We start from the raw sequence: 23,417 nt of genomic DNA on the forward strand, positions 1-23,417 counted from the left end.
GCTTTTGACGTAAGACTAGAGACCTCACACCCTCACACCTCACTGATGTCTGAGATGGCTTCTTTCCTTAGCAGCTAAACATTTCTATCTTGGTTTTTTTTTTCTCCTGCTGTTTCGTTCACATTTAAAGTAGAAGGGATCTATGGATTCAGATGAAGTTTTGAGTTCTCAGGCTTTAATATATATCCTATGTGACTCCTTAAGTATTCCCATAAATATGAATATTTTATAAATTTGTTCTCAAAATATACTTACCACAACAAAAGTCTGATTCTGACTTAGGTTAAGTCTCGAGTTATTCTAAAATACAGTATAGAAAGCTTGCTCACACTTGACATACACTCACAACAAAACACTGTTTTCAAAGAAAATTTTTCAGAAAATCTAAGTTAATCCCAGATTAAATACTATGGACTTATTTTTTTAAATTGATTTATAGTAATTGCATCTTTCAACTGATTTAAATTTTGTTGTTGTGTGCACATTTGTGTGTGTGTTGGGGGTGTGTGTGTGTATCACACCCCAAGTGTAGAGGTTAGAGAACATCTCTTAGAATTCACCAGGCTTGCACAGCAAAGCCTCCACTCACAGAGATATCTCACAGGTCCTGTTTTTACTAATTCAATAACTTTGGGGTGAGGAACTATGTGGCTTCTCCTGGCAGGTGAGTCCCAAGTTGCTGAAAACATACTTTATATCATAGGAAAACCCTAGATACACAGCAGTGAGGACTCTGCTGAACTGACTGGCAGAGCTCCCAGAAGGTTCATTTAAAGATGTTCGAAACTGGCCCTGGCCCCCTAGCAGAAGAGATGAAAGATGCCACCGTGGTGCCGCCATGATGCAGGGTCCCCGAGCAGTGCTGGCTGCTTTGGTCTCAGCCCAAATCTACCCCTGTTGCCAGGTTGGTTGGTGAGCTCACCTCATCCAAGTTTCTCCTCCATCTTTCATTTAAATGTAAGATGTGCGTGTTTACAGCCTAAAAGTAATGTCGCCGAAGTGTACCCATAGCATGCTTAATAGAAACGTCTACAAACTTCTGTGACACAGTGTTAGCACTGAATGGTATGTGCACTGGCCTCTTGTGACAGCAAAGATTTCTAATGGCTGTTGCCTGTCCGGTCTACGACAGGAGTGCATAGGAACAATAGAAACAGCCTGGGTGGAATAAGCCACAGGTGTCCGACCAAGAACCAAAACAGAAAAAAAAAAAAAAACCCTGCAGTAGAGCTGCGAGGAATCCACTCTCCCTATCTGGGGGAGCACGAGTATTTGGGCGTCAGGATAACAAAACTCTGCACTGACGAGCTGTGCACTCTTCCTGGAAGCAGGCAGTGATTCGTCTAGTTGTAGAGACATGACTGCAGTTGGCAGTGTGCAGGCTATGGGCCCAGGTAATTCTCATCACGCTTTGGCTGCTATCTGCTAGCCAACATTAGCTGTTTTTATTGTTTGCACTTTTCCTGGTATTCTGTCAACTAACAGACTGTTGCAGTCCCAGGTGTTGTTTTCTGCTTGTTTTTGTGTTGTTTCAACTGTTAAATTTGGCCCTTCCCTTCACTTATCAGCTTGCCCTTCCTTTCGCCTTGATGTGTATGTCAGGATGCTGTTCAGTTCCCTCCACAGATATCCAGCAGCTTCCATTGCTCAGGCAGCTGCAGGTTAACGTGTGCCCTGCAGACTAGAAACAGTTAACTACTTTCCAGCATCTCTGAGTTACTCTCCAGGAGAAACCGAAGCAACAAGAAAATCCAGCCTAACCTTAGAATGTCAATAAGAAATGCTTTAGCCGTGTCTTTGCAGAATACTAAAACACACTTAGTTTGGACAAATATAAACCAGTCTGTCTGTTGGGGATGCGTTTCAGGATTGAAGATCAGCTAAGATGATATTCCATCCAGTTAAGAAGCATCTGAAAACTTCTGAGATTGCGAGCCCTCTGCAGCTGCGTGGGTTATGCCAGCGTGTTTGTGGCCTTGCTGGAGTGGGAAGCTTTGTGGTTTTAGAGGGCACATGCCTATTGTGAACTGGAATGCATCTGAGCTGCAGTAAATCTGCGTGGCAGACAATGGAGTCCAGCCAGTACAGCTCTGGTTCAAGGGGAAAGACAATAAATAGGGGCAGTGACATTTATGGGAATCAATCTCATCATGTTCTGCCTCATCAGGCGTGTATCTAGATGGTGTTAAAGTCCCAGTGCACACAGAGTCCCTCTGTGCGGTATCCTAGGCTCTTCCTCAAATAGTGTTTTATCTTGAAATTGGTAGTTAGTGATAAGTTGGAAGCGGTGTTAAAGGGTTTCCTCTTTCCTAAGGGGGGAAAATAATACAAAGGCGAGGAGCTTATCATATTTTTTCAAAAGTAATTTGAGAAAGGCAAAACTCATTAGCTCAACAATAATTAGCCTTCCTTGCTAAAACATTGACTGGGATGTTTCTGTTAGGAAAATATTATTGAATTTTTCCATTCTCAGACTGCTAAGGGTCCCCAGATTTGATAACAGAAAAGGGAATTTATTCACTGTTTTTGTTACTACCATGTTAGAGCACGGACAACACTCAAGGACAATCTCTTGACGCTGTGTGTGTGTGTGTGTGCGTGTGTGAGTGCGCGTGTGCGCGTGTGTGTGTACCTGTGTGTGTCTGTGTGCCTGTGTGTATCTGTTTGTGTGTATCAAGCCAATGGTCTTATGCATGCAAGGCCAGTTCCCCAACCTTCAAAGCTAACTACTTTGTACAACTAGAGCTAAAAAGAAACTCTTCCTTGTTACCCATGAAGCTTTGGTTATCCAACTCGTTTTTAAGCAGGCTGTGAATATATGATTAAACATCAGTGCCCATGCTGTAGCCTGGAATCAAATGGCAGCTCCTCAGCATCAATTACCGTGTATTCTATAACCCAGATGCAGCCTTTCATAGCCTCTCCAGTGAAAGCTTTAGTAGCAGCTCACAAAGGTCCAGGGTAGGAAGAAAATAAATAGATACCAATATTCTAATTATAAACAAATAAACAATCCCACCCTTCCCAAACCACCCAGCAGAGCATGCTCGGTCCTGCGCAGTCAAAAGCCTCAGCTCACAGGCATTGTAAAGGTTCATTTCAGATGGTGAAAAACTAATAAGCACAGAATTTTTAAAATATCTAAATATAGCCTCACCCCCTTTTAAAAATATATACAGTAAAAATTATATACACACACACACACAGTTGTTACAGAGAATATTCTAATGAAAGATTTCTTAGTCAGGAATCTTACAGAGCTGGAGAGATGGCTGGGTGTTTGAAATCTCCGGTTGCTCTTCCAGCGGGCCAAGATGCAATGCTCAGCACCCACATGGCAGCTCACAACAGTCTGTAACTCCAGATTTAGGGGATCTGACATCCTCTTCTGGCTCTGTGGGCATTGCATGCACATGGCACACAGATATGCATGTAGGTGCACACATACGCACGAGTATTAAATACATGCTTTTAAAAGGGTTTTTCCTCAGCACAGCAAGTGTTCATTTAGTCCAGGGCTGCTGTATGGCGTGCATATAATTTGGACCGATTGAGCCAGAATTTTATCAATGAGTTAGAAAGCTATGCATCCTGAACATGCCTTTAATCCCAGCATGATCTCTGTGAGTTCAAGTCGACCCTGGACTACAAAGTGAGTTCCAGGATAGCCAGGGCAACACAGAGAAACCCTGTCTTTAAAAGGAGAGAGAGAGAGAGAGAGAGAGAGAGAGAGAGAGAGAGAGAGAGAGAGAGAGAGAGAGAGAGAGGAGAAAGAGAAAGAGAGAGAGTAAAAGCTGCATACCCTTTATTATCTTGCCTACTTAATTGATTTGCTTAATTAACTTCAGCTTACATCCTGCCCAAGTGGTCACAAGATTCATGGTTTCTGAAAGAGTAAAGCTTTGTGCTTCTGTCCCAATTGCACAGCACCTACAAACCCGAGTTCAGAACTAGAGAGATGACTCAGTGGGTAAGAGCACTGACTGCTCTTCCAAAGGACCCAAGTTCAATTCCCAGCCCCCACATGGCAGTTCACAACTGTCTGTAACTTCAGTTCCAGGGGACCTGAAACCCATGGCAAAACACCAATGCACATAACATAAAAATAAATAAAACAGAGTTTAAAAAGAAAGTATCTAGACAATTGGCAAGTAACATTTGAAGCCTCAAGATACCTGTTGCTGCCACAAAGTCCAGTATCATCCATTTATTTGTTTTGAGGTCTTTCATCTAGAACAGTGGTTCTCAGCCTTCCTGATGCTGTAACCCTTTAATATAGTTCCTCATGTTGTGGTGACCCCCAACCATAAAATTATTTTGTTGCTACTTCATAGCTGTAAATTTGTTACTGTTATAAATCGTAATGTAAATATTTGTGTTTTTCTGATGGTCTTAGGCACCCCTGTGAAAGGGTCATTGGACAACCGCCCCCCCCAAGGGGGTTGGGGTTGCAGCCCACAGGTTTAGAACCACTTATCTAGATCCCGTCTGTACGATCATAACGAGTATGCAGTAAGTAGCCTTTGCTGCCAAAGGGGGAGTTCTCCAAGCATTGCCACCAACAGCTACCATTCCCCACAAAGGCAATGAATGAGCCATGCCTACAAGGGTCTCTTCTCTAGGAGTCAACTATTAAAAGGCTTAGGTAAGGCAGGCCTTCTGATGCCCTTCCTGCAGACCACAGTCTACTTCTTCCCTTCTCTTGGTGGGGAGTACGTTTGCCTGCCGTCCACTCGCTTCTCTTTTCTCTCCCAGGATGACTGTTATCCTAGCAGAAGCTCAGACCAACTCATCTCTCCATTCAACTAAAGAACACTTCAGACTCAACAAAACCAAACAGAATTTGTACATCTCTCCACACTTACCTTGCTGACTGGTTTTATGTCAACTTGACACAAGCTAGAGTCACTGAACAGGAGGGAGCCTCAGTGAGAACAATGTCTCCATAAGTTGGGCTGTCAGCAAACCTGTGGGGCAGTTCTTAAATTAGTGATTTGATGTGGTGCTGCCATCCCTGGGCTGGTCCTGTGTTCTGGAAGAAAGCAGGTTGAGCAAGCGAGTAGCAGCACTCCTACATGGCCTCTGCATCAACTCCTGCCTCCAGGTTCCTGCCCTGTGGGAGTTCCTGTCCTCACTTCCTTCGATGCTGGGCAGTGAGGATGAAGGACAAGCCTTTCCTCCCCAAGTTGCTTTGGTCATGGTGTTTCAGCATAGCAATAATAACCCTAACTAAGACACTTACTCTCTGCCTTTGCCATGTGAGAAAGTGATACCTTCATCTACCCCACCGTTCAAGGCAAACCACTAAGTCATCCTGATCCCTCTCCCTCCCTCCCCACATCTAATCCACCAATCCCAATCAGCTCTTTTTTTTTTTCAAACATAAACTGGATTCAGACACGTTAATTTGTCTCCACCATCCCCACCCTTGTATGAACTTCCCACTGTCATCTCCCACTTAGACTGTGGCAGCTGCCTCTTCGCGGACCTCCCCACTTCCGTTTGTGTCTTCCTATTCACTTTCTACTAAGCAGCTCTTCAAAATTAGCTTTGTAAAATAGACTATGTCTCTCTTCTTCGTCAGGCTCTTCAGGAGCTTCCTATACACTTAAAATTCCAGCCCTGTGATCTGACCCCTTGCTGTCCTCTCAAGGTTCTGGAACTGTCAGAAGGAAGTGCCAAAGTCTGGGGTGGGAAGGCGGGTGCTTAATCAACAGAGAATTATTACCTCACAGGTCTAGAGACTTTCCTAAAAGTCTGAAATAAAGCTATCTATCCAGAGGACTGCTGGGTTTCTTCTTTCTTTTCCTTCTTCATTTAATGTTTATCTATTCACTCAGTGTATATGTGTGCACACACATGTCTGTGCATGTACACATGTATTTGCTCATTTCAGAGGATAACTTTGAAGGAGTCAGTTTTCTCCCTAGAAACTGAACTCATGTCATAGTCAAGTGACTATGGTGGCAGCTGCTTTGACTGCCGAGCCATCTCTCCAGCTTAAGTTTGGTTTCTTCTGAGTTGTCACACTGTGCCTTGCACATGAACACTTTCTCTTCCTGTCCTTGCACGGTCTTGTCCCTTGTGACTATCTTCTAAATTCATGTTCTTGTGTAGCACCATCACTGAGCTAGAGACCCGCTATCATGGCCTCATTTAAGTGGGGCCTGTACTTGTGGCTATATTTTAGACTAATTACCCTTGTAAAAACTCTGTGTCTAAATGCAGCCACGCTCTGAAGCACTGGACATTTTCATCATGTCAGCTGGCAGGGACATAGCTCAGCATGCAGCGTTTGCCCTCTCTCCTCTGCCTCACGCTGTCAACCTCTCTTTACCTGGAACAAGGTGAGCTTGTCTCTGCCTGTAAGCCTCTGCAGAGGCTCCTGTTGGTCTACTGACTGGGAGCAGGCTTGGCCTTCCGGTTGTTCTGGCTTTGACACAAGTCCCACATTTTCAGAAAGGCCTTTCCTAACCTCCTACTTATTATACACTGAGATCTCTTGAATTAAATCTCTGTCGGGTACTTTCTACTGTAAGATATTTTTGTTTATTATTTATTTCCTGTCCCCTTTTTCCCCATCAAAATAGACAGTGTTCTTTCCTTTTTTGATATATTCTTGGCCTGTTTATAGGACCAGGTATATTCAGAATAATGAGTCAATATTTATAGAATTACTAGGTAACTAAGTGAAATTATTGGAGAAAAGCAGTGGATTTGTGATTGTTGAAACAAATAAGTGAAAGATACTTCTCTCACTGGGAAGTACTTAGAAATGGAATAAATTCATTCACCCTTGACATGTTATGAGTTGACTAGGTATCATGCCGCTCCATGACTCTACCATGGCTAAATAGATTGCATAGTTTTACCTTGTGCATACGGTTTCTTTATTGACCTTTCTAGAAATTATGTCTAACTCACAAAGATGTTCAGCTCTTCATTCAATAAAAATGTACAGAGTTAACCAAGCCAGTTATTACCATGACAGGTTGTTCTAGAAGGTAGAGAAGTATACAGAAAGACTGTCATCCATGGCTGGAGCCTGTTAAATTGGGGTAGGAGCAGAAATACATAGGAAGGAGTCTGAGACAGGAGAATGGCCATGCGTTTGAGGCCAGATCCGACAGCACAATGAGTTGTGACCAGACTGGGTTACAAGGCTTGTGTGTGTGCGTGCGTGGGTGTGTGTATGGTGTGTGTGTGTGTGTGTGGTGTGTGTGTGCGTGTATGGTGTGTGTGTGTATGTGTGTGTGTGTGTGTGTGCACGCGCGCGCACATGTGAACAGGGTGGTACAGCAGGTAAGGACACTGGCTATGCAGCCCTGAAGACCCCAGTTCAGTACAGTAAAGGAAGAGAATAAACTCCCGAAAGTTGTCCCCTTAGCTGCACATATACACCACTACCCCCCAAACAGAAACTTAATATTTAAAAACTGAGTGGGCGTCTTCTAGGACATCTTAAGACCTGCAATGTATTAAGTGTGTACTGAAGTTCGAGGTATTTCTCATACTTTAAATCTATTTGCTTTTATGTTATAAACGGCCATGGGCAACTTCACTGAATTCACAGAAAATCATGGTGCTTGGGCTGCTGTATCTGTTGCTTGCTTTGGATGGTATGTACTGCAAACTTTTATGGTTCTCAGATTTCTGGAAAATTAGGTTAACATTGTAGACACTTGTCGGTTTCCTAATTTTTAAGATGCTGAATTCCGCAGGCCTTTTAGCAGCTGACACTTGTTTCCGTTTGGCCTTTGGTGGTAGATCACACTTGTGTTTGTCTTCCGCAGGCGGAACGCCGTGGCACTCAGGCACTCAATACATGCATTGTAGCATTACCGTCAACATGGAACAGGAACACTTGAATGTGAATGTTATATGTCAAGAGAGCTGTGGAGACCGGTGGAGTTCTCTTTGCTTTTCAAGTGGGAAGCTGAATGTCACTTTGAGCCTTCTTCCAGGAGTCTCAACATGACATCTTTATGGAAAGGCTTCGGTAGCCCTGGAACTCTGTCACTGTTCTACCCCTGACAGGGAGGGGGACTTCTGTTTTATCAGAGTGGTTTTGTCACCTCTACGCACTCTGGCCCCGGTGCTTTTCCTTCCGTGTTTCTACCCTTCTTGGAGGCCTCGGGTCCTGCAGATTTGTGCTGCCGTGCACTGGTGGGTGCTAGAATCTCAGCTGGAAATTCTGACATTCAGAACAGCCTGTGGCAGTTACGCTTGATCCACAGAACGGAGAAGACAAAATCCTGCCTGTGGCTCATTTAGTTTTACAAATTACCATTGGTGGGCTAATTACTATAATTCGGACTTACTCTGGGGAGTGGTTAGAAGTATCATTTGATCAACACGCTTATCAGCCACCCGAACAGACAGCATTGGTTGAAATCACATTTCACATAGTGTATAGTCTGTGTGACAGAAGATGTGACCCGTTCTCGCAGAAAGGAAAGCACCTCCCGTTACTAATTGTTTCTATACACAGAGTTAGTGTCTCTTAGTTAGGTGGTGATCTGTTTGTTATTAACTCTTTGGATACTGTGTTTTTCATATACATGAATGACATTTTTGCTCTTAGCTGTAGCTAATGGGAAATGCAAATAAAATTGCTTAGGAAATAAAAGTCTTCATAAATCAAGAACTGCAGCATCCCAGGCTAGTAGATTCATCCCTCAACAATGTCAGAGGCTGCATATTCTTTTCACCCCTCTACCCTGTTGCGGCTTGGTCATCGTACCCGTTCCAGGTACCACATCTATATGCTCCGCATCCCAAGGAAGGTGAGGGGCTTTGTTTCTTCCTGTGGCTGCAGGAACTACACAACGGATTTTCTCTTACTGGCCAAAACTAGGTCATTTGGAAAAGAGATGGAACGGACGTGGTTGACTTGGACTGGGAGGGACCTGAAGGGATATGGTTATAGCTAAATGACATGTGTGTGTCAAATCATTTTTAACAGTAGTTGGCCCTTAGAAAAGAGCTTAATGAAGTTCCCATGTAACATGATGGAGCATCTGTGCCGCTAATATCAGATGAGAGTCCAAGTTGTGAGCAGTCCATGGGTCCCTCAGTTCTGATTGACACAGATCACAGATTCTAAGTTGAGAAGATGGGGTGGTGACAAAGACGCCCTTCTGCAAGTCTGTGTCATAGGACAAAAGCTCCATTTCCTCAGGGCACGAAGCAGAACTCTCCATATGGGAAGGAACTGGTTTTAGTAGCACAGAACTCCTGGGGGAAGAACAACCGTGGTACACAAGATTGTAACCTGGGGGAGGACTGAGCGGAAGGTGGTTGGATCGTGGGTGTCAGAGTACTGGAACAGAGCTACTTAAATCCTCCTTTCTTGGGAAGATTGATTCTGAGGAATGGGTAAGGAATGAGCCCAGTGCTGATGGAGTCTGTCTGAGGTGCTGAGGTATGAAAATACACAGAGGTTGACAAGTAAGAGGACCTTGTTTATCACCTTGTAGAAAACCTATCAACCAGTGATTCACAAGCATAAAGGAACAATGATGGACGAATCTGAAAATGAGACATAGTTATCATTTGATGTTGGGCTGGCACTCACATTCCTTCTTTGCTGGTTGGTTCCTGTTTCAGCAGAGATCTGTTCACCTTGGAGGGCTCCTATTCTGCTGGAATTTTAAAATTCACTTTTGGCTTTAATCCCATCTTTCCTCTATCCATGTACCCAGCCTCTTGCTTCTGATTGAGTTTGCTTAAACACCAGAATACTTGACTCATGAATGGCCATCTGGGGTGTTCTCAGCAAACTGAGTGGGAGGAAAATATGATTATACATTTGCAACTGCCAAGAGCAGTTTTGAGAGTACAACTCTTAGAATCTAGATCAGGAAATGGCCTCATCTTAAACTCTGCCCCCCCCCTTGTATTGCAAATATAGGTACAGAGATGCTGAACATCCTGATTAATTTTTAGTACTTGACTCTAGAAATAAATCAGTAAGCTTAGAAAGCCAAGAACTCATTGGAGGAAAGATGCAGCAGATATTTAAATCTATGGGAAATGTCTTAAGAGATCTTATTCATGTAATGGTTATTTTTAATAAAGGTTCAGTAAGAGGGAAAATGAACTGTTTATACAACTGTTGTACATATTGGCCATTCTGTAAATATGAGGAATTCCCAGAATAATCATAAGATTGGAAAGTCTGTGGGATAATGTTCTTGTACACTGTAAAAAGGGAGAGAAACTTCTGTCTACATTGAATGATATTTATTTAACTCTTTCTGATAACTTGAAATAATCTGTTATTAAATGTTTCTATTTATATAGGCCATTTTTCTAAAACAATAAATCCATCATTGATTTATTGGAGACTCCGGTAAGCTGTTTAGAGTCTGGGGAACATCAAAGAAGCCCCTTTTGTTTCTAAGCCTAGGTAGTCTGCCAACAGGGTTAATAGCTAGTGTAAACATTTTGATTTCTTAACTTAAATGTCACCTCCTCAAAGAGCCCTTGTTTAAATAATGTACTTGCCTCGTTTCTCAAACAGGAAGTATCTTGCACATGATATTGTCATAACAACCAACTATAAATGACTTGTGTGGTTTGATTTTTGTGACCTCAAAAATACCATATATGTGTATACAAATATGGATATATGTATATGTGTATATGCAAATATATATGCATGTGTATATGATTAAGATAAGCAATATCCATTTTTAATAAATTAGAATTACTAATATTTGACAATTTCATGCAGGCATGTAATGTAATTTGATCATTTCTGCCCTATTGGCCTCTCTCACCACTCTCCTACAACCACTGAACTATTTCTTATCGACAGGTTTTGCTCCTATTTTCGTGTCTTTGTTCAGTTTGGTTGGGGGCAATTTGTGTTTCACTGAACTTAATTAGGGTGGCTTGCATGAACATGGGTAGGGACTTTTTAACGGCCAGGGGAAGCGTAAGGGAGTCTACAGAAGTGAAGAAAATGGCTCTCACTGTCAGCAGCCATTAGCAGCCTCTAGCTCTCGTGAGGGATGGTCACAAGACTTTCCCCCATCCATGCCAGAATATTTGAGGAACCAAATCTCACCCAGGTCACCACAGCTGCTGTGAATTCGAGCGCAGCAGCCGTGAAATAGGTTGGGGTGACCTGAGGTACACTTTGAAGATACACACATTCACACACACACACACACACACACACACACACACACACACACACACACATTTTTGTTACTTTTATTTCTTTGGGCATAAGTTATAGCACAACTCATTTTAGGTGTTTTTTTTAATTTCACTATATTTCAATGAGTTATAGACTAAGAAACTTTGTGTGTCTAAAACCCCTGGACATTAAAAATGTTTTTTGGAAATTTATTAGTGGTGTCTTACAAATGGTGTTCCATAGTCTAAGGAAACAATTTGGAAATAATCATATAATGTTCTTTTTGCTTCTAACCAAAGAATTTTCCAAATACAGGCTTAACTAAAATCTGTTTAAACTCTGAGTTTCCTATGTTCTTTGTCTATTGCTGCATAGTAAAGTACCTAGGCATAAGCATATCTGTCTGTTATCTCAGCTTTTTCGGGTCAGAGGTTTAGGCATGGTGTATCTGGTGTTTCATTCCCAGTCGTCCAAGGCCACAGTCACGCATCATCAGGACCACATTCTCTCAGTCAAGAGGTGTGATCCCCTTCTGAATTGGCTCAGGTTGCCAGCAGGACTCGGTTCCTTGTAGTTGTAGGACCACCATACCTGTTTGGATGTTTGTATTGGGTTTTGTTTTTTCGTTTTTCTTTTTCTGGCTAGTAGGCAGCAGATTTTTTTTCTTTTCCTAGAGGCATCCAGAGCCCTCTTCCATAGGCAGGCCTCACTATAGCTGTTGATGGTCCATCTGGTCAACCTTGGGGTTTAGAATCACTATGGAAACAAACCTCTGAGCTGGTCTGTGAAGGAGTTTCTAGATTAGGTTAAGGAAGGTGGGAAGATTTAACAATCTCATATGCTAGGGCTCTAGACTGAACTAACTTTTAGGCAAAATAAATTCTTCCTCTTTAAGTTGCTTATTTTGAAATATTATTTTAACTGTGTAGAGGTGTTGCAGAGTATTACTTTATGTGAAGGTGTATTGTGTTTGCTTCTGCTGCCTTTGATAACAATGTAAAGATATGTTACGTTTCTTTATGCTACATTTGTTTAATCACAAAAACATGTGTTGCTGTGTCACCTTGCCTGCCTAAGGCTCCTGATTAGTTTAATAAAGAGCTGAATGGCCAATAGCTAGTCAGGAGAGAGCTAGGCAGGGCTGGTAGGCAGAGAGAATAAATAGGAGGAAAGAGAAAGAGAAGAAGGGAGGAAAAGAGGGACACATCCAAAGCCAGAAACCAGGCAGAGACAGAAGGACAATAAGATATACAGAAAGAAAAAAAGGGAGAAAGCCCCAAGGCAAAAGGTAGATAAAGAGAAACAAATTAAAATAAGAGCTATACTAAGGCCAAACATTCAAAACTAATAAGAAGTGTAGCATAAATAATAAAAACCTAGAGACAGATATTGGGATTCAACCTGAAGATCAGAAAAGCAAAGCAGCCAAGCCACTAGACAACTCTTACCTCTTTGAAGTCTTCAGAATGATAAAAAGCAAGTTCCTGTCTCACCCCGCCTTATATTCCTCTCTAGTACTGGGATTAAAGGCATGCACCACTGCAGCCTGGCCTATATGGCAAACTAGTGTGGCTTATGGATTAAAGGTGTGTGCGAACACTGCCTGGCATATATGGCTGACTAGTGTGATTGCACTAGCCTGACCTTCAGGCAAGCTTTATTTATTAAAATACAAACGAACTCTAACTACAAAGAAGTCTCCATGTCAGGATTTGGGAACCAGTTGGTGGCCCAAAAGAAAAAGCCTGGTGCAATGCTTTTGTTGGGGATCCTCTCCCAGCAGTGGGATGGGAGCTAAAAATAGCCTCTTGCTTTTTTTAGCAGAGAGCATCACAACATTTCCCTGACTTCTCTCTAACTGTGAAAAGCCCTTTTAAGAGCTTAGATTAGGTCAGGGCCACTCAGGCTAATCTCCCTCTTGATTAATTGAAGTCAACTGTTTGGTCATCTACATTACATCCTCAAAATATCTTCCCTTGTTCTGTGCAGTGTAAGCTTGTCACGGGAGTGGTAAGCCCGACCTGTACATTGTTCTTTTCCACAGAGGAAAAGTTTGTACAGGATATTTAGAGATCTAAAAAGCAGCAGTCTTAGGATTCCACCTGCCTCCTTTCCAATGGGGTAAAGACCCCTCTCATCTTTGGAAGTTTATCATACTGTTTTGCAGTGTCTTCATTTGGAATATATCTGTGTGATCATTTTTTTGTAACTTCATTGTGTTTAAAATACATTGTTGATCACTTTAAAACTTTGTTGTGCAAATAACTGTTCATGATCTGATAACTGAAGTCGTAGCTCCCCGAACCCACTAGACTTAGTTGGTGTGGTGTTTAGCAAAGCAAAGTTCAACATTCAGTATCTTTAAAAACCAAGCACAGGCTTTGACCACTGTCATTTGGCCTTTGGAATGTCTGAGTCCACATTCTGTTTCAAATAAATAAAAAAGAAAAGCCGTCATTTCTATGAGTGCTTAGTGCCTCATTGTCCGTGAAACTTTGGTTTCTCGGGGAATGCATGGAAGTAGACACCCTTGTTGTGAGAGGGCTGTGTCCCGCCGCCCGACTAGCTTATACCCCGAAATAACAACACACAAATTGTATTCATTTAAACACTGCCTGGCCCATTATTTCTAGCCTCTTATTGGCTAACTCTCACATCTTGATTAACCCATTTCTATTAAATCTGTGTATCACCACGTGACTGTGGCTTACTGGCAAGAGTCTAACCAGCATCCGTCTCAGGTAAGAGAATCATGGCATTTGCCTGTCTCTGCTTTCTTCCTCCCAGCATTCTGTTCTGTCTTCCCTGCCTACCCGAGTTCTGCCCTATCAACTAGGCTAAGGCAGTTTTTTTAATAACCAATGAAAGCAACACAAATACAGAAGAGCCTCCTACACCACACCCTGATTCCTTTGTGTTAGTGACAAGCTTCAGAGCAGCCTAGAAGTTTCCGTCTGTGCTCTCTTGCATACTTGATTTGTGACTTCATCAGGCTGTCCACTCTGCTCAGTTTCCTCACCACTCAAACTGGGACAATGCTAGGCCATCATCAGACTCAGTACGTCGTAAGCACCTTCCGAAGGAAGAACGCATCCTTCTTGAGGGTGTCAGGCATATAGGAAGACGTGTACGTGTTTGCAATCTCCTTACCAATTTCCGCCTAAAAGTAGAAGATTGAAGGGGATTCCAGTGTGGCTTCAATTAGGAATGAAGGGCGAATTCTGTCTTTGATCTTTTGTCTTAATAATTTTGGTTAGTTTTAGTAATTTAGTGAACACATGTGGAAAAGCTAAGAAATGAACCACTGAGCAAATCCAAGGCATCCCGAGATTGAAGGGTGGTGGTTAATATGTGGCGTGTCTTCAGTCAGTGTTCCCGGTGTGGTCTGCACATTCCAGTCGTGTTACTCCATGCTCTTAATCACTCTGTAACCTAACATCCTCCAGCTCACATGCACAGAAACTCCATGTATCTCCGGTATGTAGCCCATCATGGAATCTAAAACCCCCTTGGCGTAGATGTGCAGAGTTTGAGAGTCTCGGTCCAAATGCAGGCATGAGCTATGCTGAGTCCCGGGGCATCTGTCTCACAGTGCAGTGAGTGTGCAATGGGAGGAGGTTCACAGAATTTGACTCAGAAGTCAACCAGTCTTTAATAGCCTCAGTTTGAAAATGAAATTTATGCCCTGGCCCTGCCGAAGCATGCATGGGCAGCCCGTATATGGTGGTTCTGCTGTACTTGTCCATATTGGGGTTCATGGTCTAAGTTGATGAGGACAACTGACCAGGTCTCTTCCTCAAGAGGGCACCAGATCTCACTACGAGTGGTTGTGAGCCACCATGTGGTTACTGGGAATTGAACTCAGGACCTTTGGAAGAGCAGGCAGTGCTCTTAACCACTGAGCCATCTCTCCAGCCCCCCATAGCCTCAGTTTACTCGTGTGTAAAACAGGTGTCCTAAAGCCTACCCTTACTACCTTTTAGAATAACTGCAAACATCCCGAAATAATCCCTAATTATTTAATAGTCACTGTGTAATCACAAACTGTATCTATCCCACCAAAATTTCAGCTTTCAGAGTATGGGCTTTGCCCTTTAAAAAAAAAAAAAAAAGGAAAAGAACTCTATAGTCTGATCAAAGTAGGTTGGTATCCACCCCATGTTTGTGGAACTAAGATGTTGATCACGTAAGAAAGTGGATAGGAAACCATGACAGAGACCAAAAGCACTGACGTAAAAGTAGCCAAATGTACTAGACCAAGTGGCCACAAATGTGCCGATTATCAAAGAATATTAAAGTGGCATAAAGAAATGAAATTGTGGCCTCTCAAATGTTACCAAGGATGACATAGTGTGGCTTTGTTGCATCAGCAGGTCCCAAGCCAACTGTGCCCTGACGCACGAAAGGCATGACAAGCCTCTCCGTTAGCTTCCTAAGCTTCGCCCTCCTATTACACTTCACATCAGAAGACAGCAAAACTCAGCAGCCAGAGAAGGAAGGGATCGCTTCACCGTCTGAGAAGCTGTGACGTGGCTGCCGAACCCTTGGCTGGGGTGGCAGCAGCGTGATAAAGCTCTTTAACATGAGGAGTCGTGCGAGGGCTTGGAAAGCTAAGCGGCCGTCAGAGACAGGGGTGTAAGCCCAGCTTCCGTTGCTGTGACGGGTGCTTGAGGTGACCAGCTTGTAAAGCCAAGAGGTTCATGCTGGACCACAGTGTCTGAGGCCATGGTCCAGCATCAACGGGATTCATTTGGAGCCTTCATGCAGGCAGCACATTGAAGTGGGAGCTGCAGGCAGGCCTGCTTTTAGTCCCGCCCCATCCCACACGGCTAGCTTTACACCCGAAATAACATCAGCACATCATGATAGGAGTGTGTGCTGAGCAGACCTCTCTCACTCGTGGCTGGGTTGTAAAGCAGAGGGAGAAGAGGGGACTGAGGTCTCCATATCTCCGTCAAGGGTGCACACCCCAAAGTGGCCAGAAGACGCCCCCTCCTCCACTAAGCCTAACCCCTTATGCCTTCTACTCCCTCCCAGTAGAACCACAATCCGGGAACCAGGGGCTTTTGCAGGACATTCTGGATCCAAAGTATAGCAAACAAGAGTAGTCACTGGTGACCGTGCATGACAGATGGAAGGTGGGGTGCATGTGACAGCTATAGACAGATCAGCTCAACTACAGTCATGCCATCTGGCAGTCCGTCAGACAGAAGCAGTGGCGGGGGTTGGGGGGGGGCTTTGCTGATAGAGGCAGGGGTGTATTCTGTAGCAGCACAGCACGGAGTCGTGCATCATGCCTCATGCCCATTCATAGCGTCAAGTGAAGAAGTGGAACCTAAATAATGTGCTGAGTGCCGCGCACCGCGCCCCCGTGTCTGCGTTTGGTGCGCTTGAACCCTGTTACCGAGCTTCGGGCAAGGGGCTGGAGGTTAAAATACACAGACACACACACAGACAGAGAGACAACGACACGACACGGGTCATCCTTGAATTCCCCAAGAATGCCCCCTTTATTGTGTTCAAGGGCAGATTATATAGAGATAGCCACGCCCCAGCCAAACCCACCAGAAACCACTCTCCTGCCATCAGGAACTCCTGATGGTCTCCTGCTCAGAGCAGCTGTAGGCACTCAGATCAGGGGATTACAAGAAATTCAGGATCTGGGGTCTCACTGATCCCAACAGCTGAGAACGCCCAGCAGAAGTCCGCTGTGGGCAGGATCCGCTAGAAAACATTGACGCCGAATAAAACCCAGGCTGTCAGTTGCAGTAATATGGTGAGCTGTTCTGAATGCAGCTTCCCAGGGCAATGCTCTGGGGTTTTATGTCTAGTTTGTTTTTACTTTATGTTAGGGAACATTTTGGGGTTTGATTTTGTTTATATTAAGGCAAGAAAAGGAGCATTGCTGTTAAAAAGCTTTCGTGTGGTGATAAAAGTCTGTATTTGGGTTTGGAGTGTAGCCAGAATTAAAACCAATAAATGAGCTACTTTAAAGTAAAATAATAATATCATAGACTATGAGTTTTGCACCCAGTGTGCCAGGCACTGAGGTAGGGACTTCCAATGCATGGTCCCATTTGTGAATCACGTCATCCCTGTAACAGAAACCACCACCCCTTTGCAGATCAGGAAACCAAGGCTTTGGAGACGCCATTGAGTCCAAATTGCATCGCTCCCTCATAGCAGTATTCAAATCCCTGGTAAGGCCAGGGCTGCAGAGGGTTGGAGAGAAGGCTGGATGCTGTCGGTGTAGCCGGGCGGATGAGGGAGCAGAGTGAGATCCCTAGAAGAGGTAGGAGAGGGTGATGAGGAAGGCGTGAGAGGAGCAGGCACTGAGAGGAACTCCACAGGCTGTCTGGGTCCTTGGGAGTGGCAGCGCGTCCCTAACCTACTCCCACTGTGTCGTCATGGCTGATGCCCTTTGTGTGGTTATGGGATGGGCAGTGTTCACTGTCCTAGACAAGATCTGGAGTCACGTAGGTGGCAAGTTGGGGGCAGTGTGTGTGTGTGTGGCGGGGTGATGTGCGCGATCATGCTGACTAGGTTAGCTGAAGTGGGAAGACCCACACTGACGGGCCTCGCCATTCCTTGGGTCTGGATCCACAGCTGTATAAAAGTAGAGTGTTAATGGCACCAGTATCACCTGTGTCCCACTGCTGCGACTTCCCCTCCATGATAATCTGTAACCTCAACTGTGAGGCAGCATTAGCCCTTTCTCCCTTAGGCTGCCTCTGTGCCGATGTCTCAGCACAGCAACAGGGAGGAGACTGGGGAGATTTTTGTTGCATTGGGTTGTTTTTGTTGGTGTCCTGGTGGTTTGTTTTGATGCATCGAGTCTTTTGGTTGACAGTTGCTTTGTTTGTTTTTAGTCAGTGAGGGGAGGAATCTTTCTGTGTATCCCTGTCAGGGCTAGAACTTCACAGGCAGCTTATACTGACATCAAACACACAATCCTCCTGTCTCATAAACCTGGCTCTGCCTCTAGAGTGCTAGGATTGACAAGAAACATGGCGTCCAGCCTTTGATGCCCCTCTGAGTCCTGTGAGGCATCCTACCAGACAGACCCACCTCCCTCTTGGTGTGGTACCTACTACAGGTTATCTCAAAGATGAGATTATAAGAGATGGCCTCATCACACAGCTGGGAGGAATCTCCCCTCCCTCCCTCCCTCCCTCCCTCCCTCCCTCCCTCCCTCCCTCCCCCCCCCCCCCCTCTCTCTCTCTCTCTCTCTCTCTCTTTCTCTGTTGGCTTTGTGGGGAAGATTGCTCTTTTGTTTTGCGGGAACCCAGATGGAGTCTGTCTCACAGCCGTAAAACATGGAAACTTGTCTGAATTTTCGGAAAAGCAACAGCTTTTTCCGCTCATGGGTCAGATTCGCAGCTCAAGTGACTGTCACCATGTACATACAGCTAGTATTTCACTGAGATAACAGAAGTCATACCTGATACTTAGTGTGCAATCGATTACAGTTCTGTGTGGTAGGAGCTTCACCTGAGTACTGGTCGGGGGGAGCGTAAGAAGTTGGTGGGAACATGAATGAAAACCCACTTTAAGGATGAGCAGAGACTCATAATGTGCACTAACCCAAACAAGAGAGGCGGCTTAGTGACTCAAAACCCTTGTCAGGGGGACTGGAAGGATGGCTCAGAGGTTAAGAGCATACTGCCCTTCCAGAGGTCCTGAGTTCAACTCCCAGCAACCATATGGTGGCTGACAACCATCTATAATGCGAGCTGATGCCATCTTCTGGCATGCAGGTATACATGTGGACAGAATAATGTATACATAATAAAGTAAACTTTTTAAAAAAGTTCTCATCAGTCTTTAGAGTTGGCTCATAAGCTAAGGTTTTTCTGTTTTTTTCTTTTATTTATTTTGATTTCACTTTACATTCCAACCACAGTTCTCCCACCCCTCCCCTCATGCCTCCTCAACTCCCCGCAGGCCACATCCTATCCACTCCTCTCAAAGGGTAAGGGCTCCCATGGGGAGTCAACAAAACCTGGCACATTAAGTTGAGGCAGGACCAAGTCCCTCCCCACTGCACTGAGGCTGAATATGGCATCCCACCCTAGGGAATGGGCTCCGACAAGCTAGCTCATGTACCAGGGATGGATCCTGGTCCTACCGCCAGGGGCCCCTCAGATAGTTCAAACTTCACCACTTTCTTCCACATGTAGAGGGCCTGGTTCAGAATGCTGGAGGCTCCACGGCTGTCAGTCTAGGGTTCCCACCAGCTTGGTTCAGCTGTCTCTGTAGAGTGCCCCTTCATGACCTACCTCCCTTGCTCATATATTCCCTCCTCCCTCTCTACAACTGATGATCTTCCCTTTTAATTTCTAATCTCGTGTGCTAGGGAAGCCCATCCATTTCAGCCTGAGGAATCCGTACCATTTGTTCTGCCGGCTTCTCTGAGTAACTTGGAGTTCCACTACAGAGTTAGTGTCTGTGGAAGGTGGAGTGTTTGTTGTTTTTTCTTTTTTCCCCCTCCTGAATGTAAATCAAATCAACATTAGCCAGGTCTATGTCACCAGGCAACAAGCAGATTTTTTTAAGGTTCATGATTGGATCTATTACTATAAAAGTTTACCTTCTGTCATGACACTTAAGTTCTAATGGCCCGAATAACTGGCTTGCTCCTGGCTGTGTGTCGGGGCTGTGCCGGACCCACTGTAGGAGACGGTGTGTGCTCCCCTGGAAATCTGTGTGGGGAGAATTCAGTTCTCAATGGACAGCCTGCAGGCTCTGCTTTCTGTTTGGTTAGAAACCTCCCTGGGGTTAGCATCCCCAACTTGATGCTGCACAGCGCTGCACCTCCCAAAACTATCTGGGTCATATTTAAATTTCCTTAAACTCTTGCTCATACAGCCGTCTCTGAAAGTGATCCAGTGCCATCCACATTAGGATGTGGATATCAGTGTCTACCCCAGTGACTAGCGATAAAACAGAAACTGATTATTTTTTTAACAGGTACTTTCCTTGCCACAATCCAGGTTTTTGTAATGTCAGTATACCTGGTTTCACGGTTCATTCTCTAAAGTCATTTTCCCTATAGAATTATCTTACCATAAGTGCCCAACAGCTTCTTTTTTTTTTTTTTTTTTTTTTTTTCTTTTTTCTTTTTTTTTGGTTTTTCGGGACAGGGTTTCTCTGCAGCTTTTTTAGAGCCTGTCCTGGAACTAGCTCTTGTAGACCAGGCTGGCCTCGAACTCACAGAGATCCGCCTGCCTCTGCCTCCCGAGTGCTGGGATTAAAGGCGTGCGCCACCACCGCCCGGCTCCCAACAGCTTCTTAACTCTACACATGAACTCAAAGTTTTCAAAGGAAAGACATATGTTTATTACATGATCCTGACTGATTGCTTTTCACACCAGGAGAAAATAAAACCTCAATTTTGAACAACAGAGGACTTGCAAGGTGGCAGGAAGTTTTTGGAAACCAGTGTACTATGACAGTACCGTCCTTTTTTCTGTCCTTTAATTTTTACGAGTTTGAATAAAGTTCTGAGTTGAGATGCGCCGTAATTACAGACAGGCTTTTCCGAGTGGAATCCATGTTGCTGCTGAATTCCCAGTTACTGAAACATGAAGTTCTAGAAGCGACAGTGTCCGGCAATAGAAACAGGGAAACCAGGGCCCGGTTCTCATGCCCTCTCTGGTTACACTCGGTGAATTTTCCACAGGCACTAACATCAGCTGACATCAGTGAGCGTAACCTGTGAGCATCCGGGTTCCCCGTCTCCAGAGTCACGGTACATGTTGCTTTGCTCCTGTTTGTATTCGCCTTCCTGGTAGAAGAAGTCACTGCAGTATTTACTGCAGAAAGGCCACTTTGTCCATGGAAATAATTTTTATTGTTCTGAGTCACTCTGCTGTGGAAATTTAGCCTGAGTTCCAGGACAAAGATGAGATGATGTGTTTACTTTGCTTTCTACCCTCTTCAGTGGTTTTGAACGCATGAATGTAAGCATTGTCAAAGTATTTCCATGGTTTTTATTCATTTAGAAGCAGCGTCTGTAGCAATGGCTCTTCACTGACAGCCTCTGCATTTTGGAATGACTGCCCAGTGGGATGTGAGCTCTTGCTTCTCACTGAGCCCTCTTCGTGTCTTCTTAATGGATGCTTGCCGTTTTAAAGGTTGCAGAAACCTTCGGAAATATTGAAATATCGCTTTTGCCAAGCTACTGGAGGATGTGGATTTAGTTGTAAAGGCACATACCTGTATCCCAGTATTCAGAGACAGAAGTGTGAGGGTCATGAGTTCAGGGCCAACCTGAGTTACCTAGTGAAAGCTGTCTCAGAATAATTTTAAAAATTAAAAATAGCGCTGGGCGGTGGTGGCGCACGCCTTTAATGCCAGCACTCGGGAGGCAGAGGCAGACGGATCTCTGTGAGTTCGAGGCCAGCCTGGTCTACAAGAGCTAGTTCCAGGATAGGCTCCAAAGCCACAGAGAAACTCTGTCTCGAAAAACCAAAAAAAAAAAAAAAATTAAAAATAGAGCAAACCTCCATAGCAATGTTTCCTGATGCGGCCTAGAGCAACTCCGTGACAGATAAACCCTAGACCCAGCGAGTCCCTGGCCTTCTTTTCCCAATAGTCTTGTTGGACAATAGCTATTGTATTTGTTAATAATCTCTAGGGAACTAAGTTTTTTTAAAACACAGAAATATAAATTTTAGCAACAGGACAGCTTATGTTTACTGAGAAGCTTCGGCTAAATGGCATTTAAGATGATATTTCGAAGCAGCCAGTGTCTGTCCTCCCTCTGAACTGAAATGTCGAGTTGTTGGTCACCACTGTCCCTTCCATTACTGCTCTCAGTGCGCATGATTTTGACCATCTAACTTAGACTTAAAATAATTTCTTGCAAGGACAAGAGAACTGGGTAGGCCTCCTGTCTTCTTGGCTTATCAGCGTCCTAACTGGTCAGCCCCCAACAGTGCCCTAACTGGCTAACCTTCTTAGGCAAAGGGACTATAGTATTACTCAGCCTTACACTAGAAGGAAACTGAACAGAATTGCTTTGTTTTTGAGACACTGTAACCTTCTATAGAGCAGGCTGGCCTTGAACTCACAGCAATGTTCAAGAGTTGGCCTCTGGCATGCTAGGATCACAGGCATAGGCCACCACCTGCAACTCTTTAAACAAGTGCTTTCTAGCAAATAATTTCTCCTCTTGGAAATGATCATGTCTGGTCCTGCTCTCTACTATATATCTACATAATATACACTTCTTATATCCACAAGATTGAGTGTGTGTGTGCGCGCGTGCGCGCATGCATCTGGGTATGTGATTCGGAGATGGGTTGTGGGGAGTTGGCTTTTCGCATTAGGAAGTGGTCAGTATTAATGTGACTTGTTTTCTTTTCAACAGGTTGAGCTGATGAAAGAGGCGCTGGAGAAACTTCAGCTCAACATCGTGGAGATGAAGGACGAGAATGCAACCTTAGATGGTGGTGATGTCTTATTCACAGGTATATGCACGCTGGCTCTCTTCCCTAACACCTGACTCCCACTTGCTTGTTTCATTAACACGTTTCTTTAGTCATCACATTAATAAATGGTAAACGCAAGGATCTAAAGAAGTCCAGAAAGTCACAGGGAAGATGAAAGAGTAGTTCCATTTGGAGATAATCACTGTGATGTAGAGATACATCTCATGCTTCCTTGCAATGCAGGTCCTTTTTACCAGAACATGCACGTGCATACTTGGTTCTTCTTTATAGGGATATTATTGATATGTATCATGTTTTCTATAATTGAGTTTCTATGTTGCATAGTATTTCCATGGTGTAATTATAGACTGCGTTTGTACTTCGAAATCCTTAATTCAAAATTAACATCATTTACAAGTAATTTCTTTCCAGATGGCAAGATGACTTCAAATAGATTTCTATGCAAATTGATTTGGCTTTGTGCCAGCATAACTCATTGAAATATAAATGTTAGGATTATTATTGATCTAACCACTCCGGGTAAGAACCTGAGCTCTACTCCCCAGAACCCACAGAAAGTCAGAACTAGTACCCCACCTCTGTAGTCCCAGTGTGTCTACAGTGAGATGAGAAATGGAGATGGGAGAACCCCCAGAAGCCTGGGCGCTGGCGGGCCTGGCTTGCACAATGGTGGACAAGGGACCCCGCTTTATGCAGGGGGTTAGTTCAAAGACAGCAGCACCCAAGGTTATCCTCTGAGCTCTACACTTGCACCCCATTGTCTCCCCCCTGCCCCCTTCCATCTCTTCTTTTACAAAACATAATATATACCA

The 23,417-nt window shown here is 44.2% G+C and overlaps 1 protein-coding gene across 2 annotated transcripts in view; it reads left to right on the top strand.

Moving 5' to 3' along the window:
• Ddah1 (dimethylarginine dimethylaminohydrolase 1) overlaps positions 1 to 23,417 on the top strand; it is a 135,410-nt gene that overhangs the window by 76,373 nt on the left and 35,620 nt on the right. For both annotated transcript variants that reach the window (XM_038310944.1, XM_038310945.1), the window contains exon 2: positions 22,524 to 22,623. In XM_038310944.1, the coding sequence (XP_038166872.1) occupies positions 22,524 to 22,623 (100 nt within the window). The remainder of the gene's footprint in view (positions 1 to 22,523; positions 22,624 to 23,417) is intronic.

This window comes from Arvicola amphibius, chromosome 14 (assembly GCF_903992535.2).
Source record: "Arvicola amphibius chromosome 14, mArvAmp1.2, whole genome shotgun sequence".
Classification (NCBI taxonomy): domain Eukaryota; kingdom Metazoa; phylum Chordata; class Mammalia; order Rodentia; family Cricetidae; genus Arvicola; species Arvicola amphibius.